The following is a 13,540-nucleotide window of genomic DNA, read 5'->3' as shown; positions in this document are numbered from 1 at the left end:
TCTGTTGGAAAATCAGCCGTGAGAAAACGTTTGGCACTTTCCTAGAATGGGCTGCTGTTCATAGAGCAGCTTCATCTGCATAGACCAATGTAGCTTCTATAAGAATGTATACTGATCATGACATCTTTACTCATCAAACAAGGAATGTCCGTAATGCTGTTCACAATCTGTCTGCATTAGAGGATCAGAAAAGTGCTCAATAGACTGGCTCTATTTCTTCCTATATAGGTGCAATTAAAATTGAATTTCATAGTATAGAAAAAATGAATGTTCAATTGTAACGTTAAAGAAACAATTTGGGGGAATTAGCATAGTTTTTTTATTTAAAAGGGAGACTTTTACAATTACAATTACTTTTACAAATGTTACAATATTACATTTCATAATATAGGAAGAAATAACATTCGATTTCATGTTATAGAGAGAATGAATGCTACATTGAATTTCATAGAAATAATTAACATTGCATTCAATTATATATGGACAAGTAATGTTACATTTCATTATATAGAAAGAACATTACATTATACCTAATATTAGTGTTACATTTGTAACATTATGTTACAAATTGCATTTAATGTTACAGGTTGTTATATGGAAACAATTAACATTACATTTCATTATATAGCAACAACTAACATTGCATTGTATAGAAAAAGTAAATGTTAAATTCCATTGCACAGGGTCTATTAACATTACATTTGAATATAAACAAAAAATCTATGTTACATTTCATTGCATAGAGAGAATTAACCCTCTATTGCACAATGTTGCCTCAGGGCAACAAACTCATTTTTCTCACTCCACAGTAGTGTTAAATATTAAAAGACAATGATAGGGTTAACAATAAATGGAGATGTTAATAAAAAGTCAATAAAAAGCATGCACTTGGTCATAATGTACTATTTTAATGTTCAGTATTATTTTGTTCGCTATGAGAATTTGTTGTCTAGAAGCAACACTGTGTGACAGTGGAAGGGATTTAGCCAGTCACAAGCCAGGTGTCAGCACTTTAGGGAACACGGCTCTTTATCATTTCTTTGTAATTGTTGCACATTGTTGCCTCAAGGTAACGTACTCCAAAAGGACCCCTGCACACATTATTATAATTTTTTATGTTATGTATTTATGTTAAAATATAACTCAAGCATAATATTTTGCAAGAAAAGTGAACTGAATATTTTTTTAATTGCTCTCATAATGCACGCAGTAGAGGGATGATGTTCAATCTCCATTCTTGTGCCTAAAGTGAATTGTGCTGTATTTGTAGTAAAACTGTGAGTTTGGTATGACGTTTTGGAATCTGCTGCATTTCTGCGAGTGCTCGCGTTTCACTCCTGCTGGGAATCCTAATCTTTTCTTAAGTAAGCTCAGTTTACATAATGTAATGTTGCGTGTGGTTTTGTTGCGTTTGTGCAGTGATAAGCCCCCCCGGCAGTAGTGGGGGAGAGGGGGCGGGGGTGCTGGTGGGGTAGACTGTCATGTGCCACTTTTTTCTCTCTTTAGGTGATAACATCACTATGCTTACCACAGCTGACTGGTTGTTAAGTTCTAGTTCACAGTCCGCTGCAGGTTTGTGCAGTTCTGGTTGAAAACAATGAAAGGACAATAATTGGTGTTTTAATTAATGGAAAGAAACGTATTACCCATTGAGTTCCACAGTTTGGAATTTGGAGCACTGTAACAGTGACTGCAATTGGACTCGATTAGACTTTTAACTACAAATGCTGCTTCAACTATTGTGCCTTTCATTAGGATTGTGTTTGTGTTGTGTTTGGTTTTAAAGCATGGTTTGAGGCTCTTTAAGTGAATGAATGGTGAAATATCATCAGCAGTTTACACTGTAAAAAATTAAACATCATGAACTTCTCAACGTTCTGCATAGTTTTTTTTTCATAGCTTACATGTTTACATTTGTTTAGTGCTGCATCTCTATTAGGCCACAAAATGCAGTTTACGTTGAGCTTGAAAAAACAGTGAATATATGCTGAAATTGATTACAATGGTGAGTACGTAGAACTGTTTTAATGACCTACTTTAGACTAGACTACTTAAAGTTCCAGGAAACACAGTGGGATATATTAAAATTGTTTGTGCTGTTGGGTAATTTAACACAAGTTAAGTGAACTAAGAAGGAAATAGCTGAAGTAAAAATGTAAAAAATAAGTTTACATATTAAACAATACATGAGAAGGTAACTCTCTTCTGTATGATACTGAAACTAAACATAATTCTAAACGTCCAGCAAACTTAGAATAAAAATACTCTAAATAAAAGAAAGCATGACTTAAAGTCTACCTATTAGACCTACTTGAGAACTATGTGGCCTAATATTCTAATAGGCATACATAATTCCCAGCCTGCTACAGCACTGAGGTAGATCTAAATAGAATAGTGTAAGAGAAACTTTTTACGTATACAGGTGGAGTTGTAGACCCCGCTGGGTCCACTCACTAAAACCTTTATCCTGCTTTTATCTTGAGACGTCTTGAAGAAGATTGTTATTTACTGCTGGATGACAGACAGAGAGATGAGGGAGCTGGATAGATCCATTATGCTTGCTAGGTTAGCTTTGGCTTGATGATTAGCTTTCTATCTGTACATTTCTCTGACTTGAACAGACAGAAAGAGGGCAGTCAGAGGCTGGTGTGGGTGGGACAACCCATCTCAGATATGTGATTGGTGAGGGTACTGCTTATGTAGGCACTACCCAAGACTAGGATCACCCAATTTACATAGAAAGAAGAGAATGTTGGCCATTTAGTTAGCATTGGAAAATCATTTACATGACATGTTTTGCACATTTAGAAAGAAAACATAGGGCTTTTTTTATCTGGTAGAGAACTGAATAAAAATTTGACAATGGATGTATGTAAGTTCAGTCTACAAGAAGGCAACCACATTCACTGATTTGTTTTTTAACCCTTTACTAAGGCTTATTGTTCAGTAACTATAGGGACTTCAATGCAAACTCTCAGAGCTATTCATTGTGTGTGATAAAAAAGCTCACTTAATATGTCATTTGTAGACTTAGATGCAGTACTAAATCATCTAAGTTAGGAGAACTTTTGACTTCAGAAAATATTAAAAAATTGCTGAAAGTTGACTGGAAAATCTTAAGTGTGCTAGACTTAAAATTAAAAAAATATATATACATTTTTTACAGTGTATTTTGTTTTACCCCCCATTTATGGTCTTTTCTGGTATGCAGCTAGCCTTTAGTGCGCTAGTTTGTGCATGCAGCCGTGCCACTATTTTCCCTTTTTTACCCAAAACGGGGAAAATGCTGGTGTGTGTGTGTGTGACACGTGTTTGAACCATGTTATACATGAATAAGCCCGAGGCTGAATCCACCATGAGGGATTTCACTGGGCATGACTTTATACCCACATGGTGAATTTCTGTTTTCATAAAAGAGCCAATATCTCTCTCTCTCTCTCTGCCCCCCCCCCCGTCCCCCTCCTCTCTCCTCTCTCTCCTCTCTCTCTCTCTCTCCTCTCTCTCCCTCTCTCGCTCTCTCTCTCTCTCTCTCTCTCTGTGAAATCTCAGAGCAGTCAGGTCAAACTCATAACTATTTTATACACACTCCATCGCCTTGACAACTCAATTACGCACACTCACACACACGCTCACACACACATACACACACACACTCTACTCTTTAAGATACATAATGATCCATGGTAGAGCAAAGAACAGCTGACACATCACAGACTTTCACTGATACTTGACACGTCATCCAGAACTGATCAATCAACCACAAGCTGATCAATAATAAATCAATTAACTTGTAAATGAATAACTTCAACTTGTAAAGCAGATTAAATCAATTTAGTGATAAATCAGTGACTTCATAATGACCTGATAAATCAGTAACTCTATATGATTTGATGAATCAGTTATTTAAAGACTAACCGATAAATCAGAGCCTTCAAAATGGCCTTACAAATCAACAATTTTATGATGAGCTGCTAAATCTATCATTTGATCTGGTAAATGATATTAAATGAACTTGAACTAATAAACCAATGAGCTGGTAAATGTTCGAAGAGGACAAATAATCAGTGAGCAGATAAATTGATCAGGATCGATGAACTGGGTACATTGATTTGACATTGATTAATTAAAATCGTTTATGTTTGTAGCAACTGAATGGCAGCTCCTAACTAGCTGACCAAGCTGATCAGCTTCGGCTGATAAATAAATTAGCGGATGATGATTTGGTAGTAATGCATTGATATGTTTCAGCTGAGTGAATCGTCATTAAGTCAATAGTAAAAGCTGCTGCTCAGCTCATTATTCAGGACCTATTGTATAACCACCGTGTAAGACATGTATGTATTTGAATCCTTAGAGTTTAAATATCTTTAAATGCTAAAGGTATAAATGTTTATGTTATGCTAAAGCTTGTAAACTCACACATATTGGTGTTTTTGTGTGTTTCATGTTGCTGCATTGCCTCAAACTGGGTTTTTAAGCACTTTCAGAAACACTGTGTGGATGGATGTGGTATGATAGTGATGTCTCTCTCTCTCTCTCTCTCTCTCTCACTCTCTCACTCTCTCTCTCTCTCTCTTTCTCTCGCTCTAATAATCCTGCCTTCTCTTTTTCTTTCCAGTTAAAACAGAGCCAATGAGCAGCAGTGACATCACCACCTCTGTAGCAGACGGCTCGTTAGACAGCTTCTCAGGATCAGGTATATTTCATCTCATTGGCATTATATCTGTAAGAACCTATATAAGCTCCATATGTATTATAGTATATTTTGATTTTTCAGTTTTTGTCATAATTTAAAAATATCTGTTGACCTTCACATTGCGTGTAAATCATGATAGATGGGCTAAAAGAAACAGCCTAAAATGACTTGGAAAATATTCAATTTTTCTTCTTCTCCTGTAAATTTACCATTTTGGAGAGGTTTTGTTCCAACAGCAGTGATATGTTATGTGTGTAACATAACACATAAAAGCACAAGGGTAGTCCTGTTTTTCTTGTTTTAGTACAACTTTAGGACATTTTTGTCTTAAAGAATAGAAACAAACAAACACTTTGCTGCTAATTAGTGGGAGACGAGTCCAGAAATGACTGGCTGATGACAGGAAGATAACCAGGAGGTGCACAAAAGAGTGTAATTGAAGCTTAGTCACCATAACAACACAGCCTCCCTTCTGACCCCGAGCTTACAGCTTTTACCCCATTGTCCCACAACCTATCCTCCAGCCCCTCAGCCCCCAAACACTTTCTTTATCAGCAAACTTCATTAGAATCATCCAATAAAATCACTTGCATTGGTTTCTCTGGATATTAATGGTAAAATGTAACAAAAATGTAATAAGCAGTTACATTTACAAAAAATACTACCTCATCATTATTAAAGATAGATACTAATATATCATAAGCCTACACAAAAAATTACTATATATATATGTGTGTGTGTGTGTGTGTGTGTGTGTGTGTGCGTGTGTGCGTGTGTGAAAATAAAACATTGTTCCACACCTTACGCTGAACCGAATACCTGTTTTGAATGAACGACTATTCTAAGGCAGTTTTTGAGCTGCAGAAATAGCTTTAGTTTCTGAACGCTTCGACACTTTGGATGGTATTACTTTCAAACTTAAGCAAACATGTTTAGATAAGTGTTAGTGACTCCTTACATTGCTTACTAAGCAAATATGTGTGCTCACTGTGGAGTTATAGCCTTGCTGCTAATTTGTCTTATTTTCCTGTGCACATTTGACTAAGTATTTGATACTGTGATGTTAGACGCACATAAATCATAGCTGTGACTTCTGTCTCAGGAGATATTAATGAAATTTAGTAATGTTAGAGCTCTGCATGCTCTGGGGAGGACTTTATAGCGGGGGCAGGTGCTGAAGTGAAAGAGAAAAGTGCTCGGTGTTAATAAAGGGGCTAATAGCGTGTAGTTTCATACAGCCACCACAACTCGCTCGTCACTTTACCCCAACACACTGAGGCATCAGAAAACACACAAACAGACTGGGCATCAGACCTGCATTCAGACTCACTCATCATAATCACATTGCAAGTTAATTTACATAGACATATGCTAGCTAATGCTGCTAATCTGCAGAAAAAAGTAAATCAATAAAAAGCAATAATACAAATAATGGCAATAATAATAATAATAATAATAATAATAATAATACACATTAGGCATATTATTACACATTATTATCATATAAGGATGCTTACATATATAATACATATGGGGAATATTGTTGTCGGAAGAAAATACCTGTTAGTCTTTACCTTGTGTATAAATTTCATGGTGAATGGACAGCCCCAAGTCACATGTCCTATCCACATATAATGTTATTACATATATATATATATATATATATATATATATATATATATATATATATATATATATATATATATATGTACTAACGTAATACATAATCAAACCTGTCACTGATTTGATGCAAAGACCTTTGAAGCCCCTACTGACCACTGCTGTGAGTTTGTCTTTGGTGGGTTGTGGGGGATGGGGAGTAGGTCCAAAGCTGTCTATGCAGTCTTTATAAAGTGTTGTATGTCAGCAGAAAATGTCATGCATCACACTTGATTATTTTTCCTCATTTGGCTTAACCTGGATTAAGGTTAGTGAATAAATGGAGTAATGCAGTATAATTACTGTTTCTGTGGATTCCAGCAGTTCTTTTGGCAAAAACCAATATTTATCTTATTTTTTAATGTTTAAATATGTGCTTGCCTCTTTTCTTTTTTAACTTTGCGCAGCCATTGGAAGCAGTGGCTTCAGCCCAAGACAAACGCACCAGTTCTCTCCGCAGATATACCCTTCCAAGTAAGGCTACTTTTATTTTTCTTTAAAAAATAAGCAGCATCCAGCTTCATTTTGGCCTTTAATTAGATCCTGCTGCCAGATCTGCTGCTCTTGTTTTCACTGATGTCTGCAGCTTGCAAACCCCGAAATCTGTTGTAATTATTATCTTGCAAAAATTTCCTGTGTGATTTATTATTCTTTCACATTGAATATCAGCCAGAGGATCTTTTTTCTGCCTCTTAATGACATTACCCAGCATTTACAATCAAGTAACACAATCACAAAGAATTTGTCAGGAGGCAAACGTGACATTAGAGGGTTTTGAATAAAAATATGTGCCTCACTTTAGGTTCTGTGTTTTTCTCTCTAACAGCAGACCGTATCCTCATATTCTTCCGACTCCTTCGTCTCAGAACATGGCTGCGTACGGTCAGACGCAGTACACCACAGGAATGCAGCAGGCCACAGCCTACGCCACTTACCCTCAGCCAGGCCAGCACTACGGCATCCCAGCCTACGGTAACTACACCAGCCTCTCTCCAGGCTCTTCTCTGTTATTCTGTTCTCTATAAACCAGGCTTGGCTTTGCCTCATACTTAAACACAACCAGAATTAGCAACAGGACATTAGAGCACTCTCAGATACCCTTCTTTACATTATAACTTTAAAATAGAACCTTAAATAAATAAAAGAACATTTTTGAATTTTTTATATATAATTCCCAGACTGGCCTGAACACTGCAGGGGTTAAAGAGACACCAGTCAATGCTTTACTGTAATACATTTAATGAAACTAAGAAACTACCTCAATTTTTTAAACAATATATCACTCAGAGGCCCTAGTTTAATGCCCTAAACTTTCTGTTCAGTGTTCATTAATCTTAAGACTGATTATTCAGTATCTATATATGCAATCTGTATGAATTACACAGTAATACTCTGAGTAATTGAATGTCTACTATGAGTTTTTCAGTATTTTTTATAAATTGTTTAGTAACCACTATTATTCAGTATCTATTGTGAATTAAATGACCACCCACCGTGAGTTCTTCAGTATCTGTTATGAATTACTAAGTAACCACTTTGAAGTGGTTCTGTACCTACTATTCTCTACCTACTAAGACTTATTCAGTTACCACTACAAATTAAGCAGTACGTACTATGAATTCTTAAGTAACCACTATGAATCATTCACTATTGAGAATAAATTCTTTAGTACCTAATAAAACTTATCTACTACTAGGTATTAGGAATATAACTTAGTAAACAGGAATTATTCAGGACATACTATGAATTAATACATAACTACTATGAAACACATAGCACCTACACTATAGTGTCTACTATGAATTATGCTTTGGCTACTATAAATTATTGAGTATCTACTATGAATCATTCAGTACCTTTTATGCTTTGTTCAGGATTTACTATGAATCATTCAGTTACTACTATAAACTAATGTGTATGTTCTGTAGTGTGGACCCCATACAGACCCTAACAGTTTAAGGGGTTAAAGAGATACCCATGCAAAACAATCACAGTGTTAAACATGAAAGAAAGCAGAACCTCAAACTTGGCATTTGTTTTTCTGTTTCTAGTTTGCATAGTTTTATGATCACTCATCATAATTTGACAGAGTGTTAAGCTTCCCCAGCATCGTGTTTGTTGGAACGCCGTCAGCTTCTGACTGCCTGTTTAATCACATAACTCAAGACTTGACTATATGACAGTAGTATATTTGTATAAATCTTTGAGTTTCATTTTAATGAGTGACATTAAAATGAAATAATACTGTAACTCTATGCAGTCTAAACCCCCCAGTGGTTGGAATAAAAAGTACACCTGAAATTATGCACTGAAATTCTTCAAAATAGGGTGTATATTGTCTTCTGATTAGCAAATGCACTTAAAACCATAATGTTTGTAAACAGTGCTAGTTATGCTGTGCAGCAGATTTGCAGTCATTGAAATAAGGTTTGTGTTGACTTTAGGAAATCATAGTGTTTTTTCCCTCTAACACTCGGTCTCTGCTGACCTCTTGTTTTTGACCAGCCAGCTCTTGAGCTTTTCTTTTGCGCGAGTTAGAGTGATGCCAAAGATTAGACGAAAGGATACCAAAACAGAAACAGTTTATACAGCCACTGAAAGAACAGAACACACGCTGAAAAGGTTCTCTTGTTTGTTCTCTGGATTGAGCGTACTTAAAAGGCACTGAAAGAATGCTGAGAGATAATGGAGTTTAGATCCAAACAATCTGAAATATGCTCAGGAGTTCAGAAGTTTGAGTGGGAGCAAATCGTAAACCTGCAGCAGGCCTGATTCAATCTAATCACAGAAATGTTCTGCCTCAACTAAAACCAAAAACGTGTGGAAGTCTTTATAGCAGCATATACATCCAAAGCAGTTGATAGCAATAAACTCAGTTAACCCTTAGAAGTCCATTATTTAAATGTAATAGCATCATTGTTTACATAGTTAATTATTAAATAAACACTGTTCGTAAGTTTGGACGTTTATAAAATACAATAAAAATAAAATATCTCTTCTACATACAAACACAAGTGTAGTCTAGCATCTGAACTTTCCACATAATTTATCCAGTTTCCTTTAACAAGCTGTAAAATAAATCATATACAGTGCTGTACAAAAGTCTAAGCTCACCCTCCATTTATCTCATTTTCAGTCAAAATGGCCATTAAGTACAAGTAATTCATTACTCAAGAGATAGTAGGACTCCTAGGAACCATGCAAGAAATGGTAGACCACCAAAACTGCCCTCCATCAGATAGACAGTACTTTCATTTTAGGGGAGAAAATCAACCACCACTCTTGATTCAGATCTGAAAAAATCAACAGGTGTTTCTGTCCCTCCTTCCACTGTGAGAAGACAGCTCAACACTATGAGTCTGAAAAGATGTGTATCTGTCAAGAAGCCCTTGCTGGGAATACGAAATGGACGAACCAAATAAAGAAGCTGCTGGTGTTTTCAGAACAATGACCAATGAGTCCAGACCTTAGCGTCTAATGTGTTTAATTACTTTAATCATGGAAAGTAGAAATTTTACTCTCCTTCTATGTAACTTTCTGATAAACTATTAAAAAATGTAAACTGCAAATTTACAGAATGCCTTTGACAATAAAATATTGGTTTGTAATTTTACAGAATTATACTGTAAATTCAGAAGCAGGAGCATTTGCATTGGTTTACAGAAACATAACAGACAACAAAACATACAGTAATTTACTGTTAACATGGTTTGTAGTAAAGTACTGTAAATTGTAAAATACCATAGAATATTTGCCATGAATATAAAGTACTTTAATTACTCTTCATAGACTATTTTTTATAGATTTACATATGTTTTCTGCTTGATTTTTTTTTCTTGATATTAAAAAAATGAATATTTTTAATGTCTGAGAAATAAATAATGAGTGGTCTCTGACTTTTTCACAGCCCTGCTTCAGCCTGCTTCTCTTGTATCTGTGACGTCTATGGGTTTCTAATCCACTTGCTTCACTGTTAGCTTAAACTGCCCTGTGATTATACTGGCCATTGCCTGCTGTTATTGTTTGATGGAGGAAGTGGCTCTGAGGACTGTGCATCACGGTTACGCTGTCACTAACTGATTTAGGTCCATTGTGGGCAGGCATCAAGACAGAAAGCGGGCTGAGCCAATCCCAATCTCCAGGCCAGAGCAGCTTCCTCAGCTACAGCTCTAGCTTCTCCACGCCACAGACGGGACAGGCGCCCTACAGCTATCAAATGCAAGGTACAGGTCTTCTTATTCCTCTACTCTTTCTTTAAATCTTCTTCTAGCTTTGCAACTGCTTTATAGCCCAATCACACATTCAGGACAACTGTAGTCTTCAGTGCAAGCTTTATTACATTTGATTCAGTTACGTTTCTATTTACATAGCACTTTATACAAAAATACATTAGCCTTCAAGAAATGTGAATGCAGAGATGAGAAGCGGCCGAGGTAGACTCCAAAGCCTCTTTAAGAACCTCTGAGACAAACTAAGACACAAAAGGTGAACTCGTCCTCCTGTAGGATGTCCTGGATTGTACAGTTATTATTAAGTATAAGTTAGGATAACAAAGCTGTGACGGTAAACAGAGGCACTCAGTTTAGAGATGGAATAAAGAAATGATTAATGTTAGAAACTCCTCTTCTTCTTCTTCTTCTTCTTCTTCTTCTTCTTCATGCTGTGGTTTCACTCTGGGCCCCTTCAAAGATGGCCGACAATTAATGGCAGCCACATACTGATCCAGAACGTCTCTGAACATGTGGCACTGTTTTTTTTTCCTTTGGGTTTTCAGAGAAATCAGCACAGATGGGAAAAATAGCTGTATTTTACAATTTAAGGAAAGACCCATCTTTTTTTTCTCCATGCCTTGGCTCAGTGCTCGACCATGGATGTTCTTAAGTGTGTTTGTTTAAGAGGGAACACCAGCTCTCACTCCTTCAGGGATCTGAGAGAAGATCAGACAGCCTGCCTGCCACCCATTGTTTTTGTTAGGGACTTTATTTCTCTCTCTTTCTCTCTCTCTCTCTCTCTCTCTCTCTCTCTCTCTCTCTCTCTCTCTTCCTCTTTCTGCCTGCAGCATTTTTCTGCTAGACTCACAGACAGAGTCAGCGACAGTGCTGAGCCTGTTCAACCCCAAATAATGTGTGACAGTAGAACCATCTCTGCACGTTTTTGAAAACTCTCCAGAGCATCTCACAATAAATAACGTTGCGCAGTGGCAGATGCGGCCCAGGTCGCTCCTTCTCCTCTTCACCACTTCGCTAAATAGACTCTACTTTTAAAGCTGCTGGTGCTGCTGTATGTGGAGGAAGGAGAAGCATGATAAAGCAAAAATCTGTCTTATTAATTGACTTTTTTTACATAAATTAGTCTATATGAATTAGCAATCCTTAGTGGTCATTTTTTTTTTACTTAGCATCATAATTGCACGTTAGATCCATAATTCAGAGGTTAGCCACAGGTAGATTCATAGGTGACAATATACTACAAACAAAACCTTTAGGAAGGCACCACTTGGAGAGAATGGTGGGGGGGAGTGTTGATGTATGTTTTTAATCTGTACATATATAAACTAATCCACCTAATTTTCACCTCCTCAGTTTAACCCCTTAAAATCCCAGACCTTATACACCAAGGCTTATTATACAGTAACTACAGGGACTTCAGTGCAAACTGGTTGAGCTATTCTTGTTATAGAAATGTGTAATAAAACTTCGGGCCACCGCTGAGCCCTGGCCATGTAAGGAGTTAAACCAGCTGAGTACCAAATCTGGATCTACATCACCTATGATCATTTTAGATAAAACCTCGCCCAAAATTTGAAACATATAGAGTGGCGGTGCCAAATGCTTTTGTCTTGAGGGCCCAAAATGCATGGGTTTTGATAGGCCAAGGGCCAGAAATACAAAACAGTATACAAACAAAACATAGGTAGGCTATAAAGCAGGCTTTTAGAGTTGTACTTAATAGCATTATACTATAATTTGTCAGTAAAATAGTTCAAAAATAAAAAAAGGCAGTTAAGAAGCTAATGTCCTCAAAGGCCACCTTTACCCCATGAGCCATACTTTTGGCAGCCTCTACATACAGTCTAGAGGTGTTCATAAATAAATAAATAAAAATAAATAAAACAGCTCACAAAGGTTGACATGCTGCAGATTCTTTATTGTCTCACTGCCAGCCTGATCCATGTTTTATTTTGACAATAAATTTATTCTAACACTTAAACTGATGATCTCACGCACCACATGCAAATGAAAAGAGATATGTTTTTATTCCAAGGATTTCTTTTTATTAAAAACATTTATATGATTCTAAAAGTTTGTTGATATCAGCCATGGAAATGGAAACTGTCAGTAATATTTTATGAATGTTGACAAAACTGTTGAGGACACACATCCAAGAGGAAGAATTGCTTGTGTCTTGGGAATCCGTACTTTTCCCAAGGATTGGTTTAAAAATTACATTACATCCAGAGCACATCATTTTTGTGTTACAAAAATATTTTTGAGCATTATGCATTTTTACTTAGTTTATTTGCCAGGTGTAACAGCCTTTATTCTAAACCGCAGTGCTCTGCACTGTTAGTGGCTTGGTCAGTATTGCTATGGGTCTGTCTGACTGCTGCTTGGCGCCTGACAGGCTCACAAACACACACACACACCGATAAACAAATTAGCCACTGGCTGCAGGGGCTGGAGACAGATGACCATTAACCAGCCCGACGGGTCAGCTTCGCTTAGCTCTCAGCTATTTGTATTGATCAGTCAGACCAACACAAAGACTATGAGTGTCCAGTTCTGGCCTTCGAGAGCAGTTTGGTTATTTTTCTGCACAGAACAAAAATAATGAAACCTGCTAATCAATAATGCAGCAAAGGTGTGATACATTATGTAATTTATTAAGTTTATTTCTTATTAAATTTGCTTGACAACTTATTGTTCTTTGTTGTCTTCTTATTATTACTATTATTCTACATTTTTTGGACAGATTACAGTTTTCAATATAGAAGCCTGAAACTTTGCAGGATTTTAGATTATGTAAGCAATAGTGTGCTTGTGCTTTTGGGGCTGATCATATGTCCGTGTTTCGAACAGCGCTCAAACAAAAAATCAACCACTTAACCACTTGTGATGCCACAGTGGTATCACCTTAACAACCACTTGGGACACCATAGCAAGGGCCTAGCAATGCCTTAGCAAA

General features: G+C 36.6%; 1 protein-coding gene across 2 annotated transcripts in view; it reads left to right on the top strand.

Annotated features, from left to right (window-relative positions):
- The window catches only part of eya1 (EYA transcriptional coactivator and phosphatase 1), a 75,886-nt gene that overhangs the window by 26,908 nt on the left and 35,438 nt on the right, over positions 1–13,540 (top strand). Inside the window, exons 5-9 of one of the 2 annotated variants that reach the window (XM_017696204.2) lie at positions 1,507–1,572; positions 4,619–4,696; positions 6,763–6,829; positions 7,182–7,327; positions 10,456–10,578. In XM_017696204.2, coding sequence (XP_017551693.1) covers positions 1,507–1,572; positions 4,619–4,696; positions 6,763–6,829; positions 7,182–7,327; positions 10,456–10,578 — 480 coding nt within the window. The remainder of the gene's footprint in view (positions 1–1,506; positions 1,573–4,618; positions 4,697–6,762; positions 6,830–7,181; positions 7,328–10,455; positions 10,579–13,540) is intronic. The other variant, XM_017696205.2, reaches the window with a different exon arrangement.

The sequence above is a fragment of the Pygocentrus nattereri genome, chromosome 24 (genome assembly GCF_015220715.1).
Source record: "Pygocentrus nattereri isolate fPygNat1 chromosome 24, fPygNat1.pri, whole genome shotgun sequence".
NCBI lineage: Eukaryota > Metazoa > Chordata > Actinopteri > Characiformes > Serrasalmidae > Pygocentrus > Pygocentrus nattereri.
This window is presented reverse-complemented; position numbering and strand designations above follow the sequence as displayed.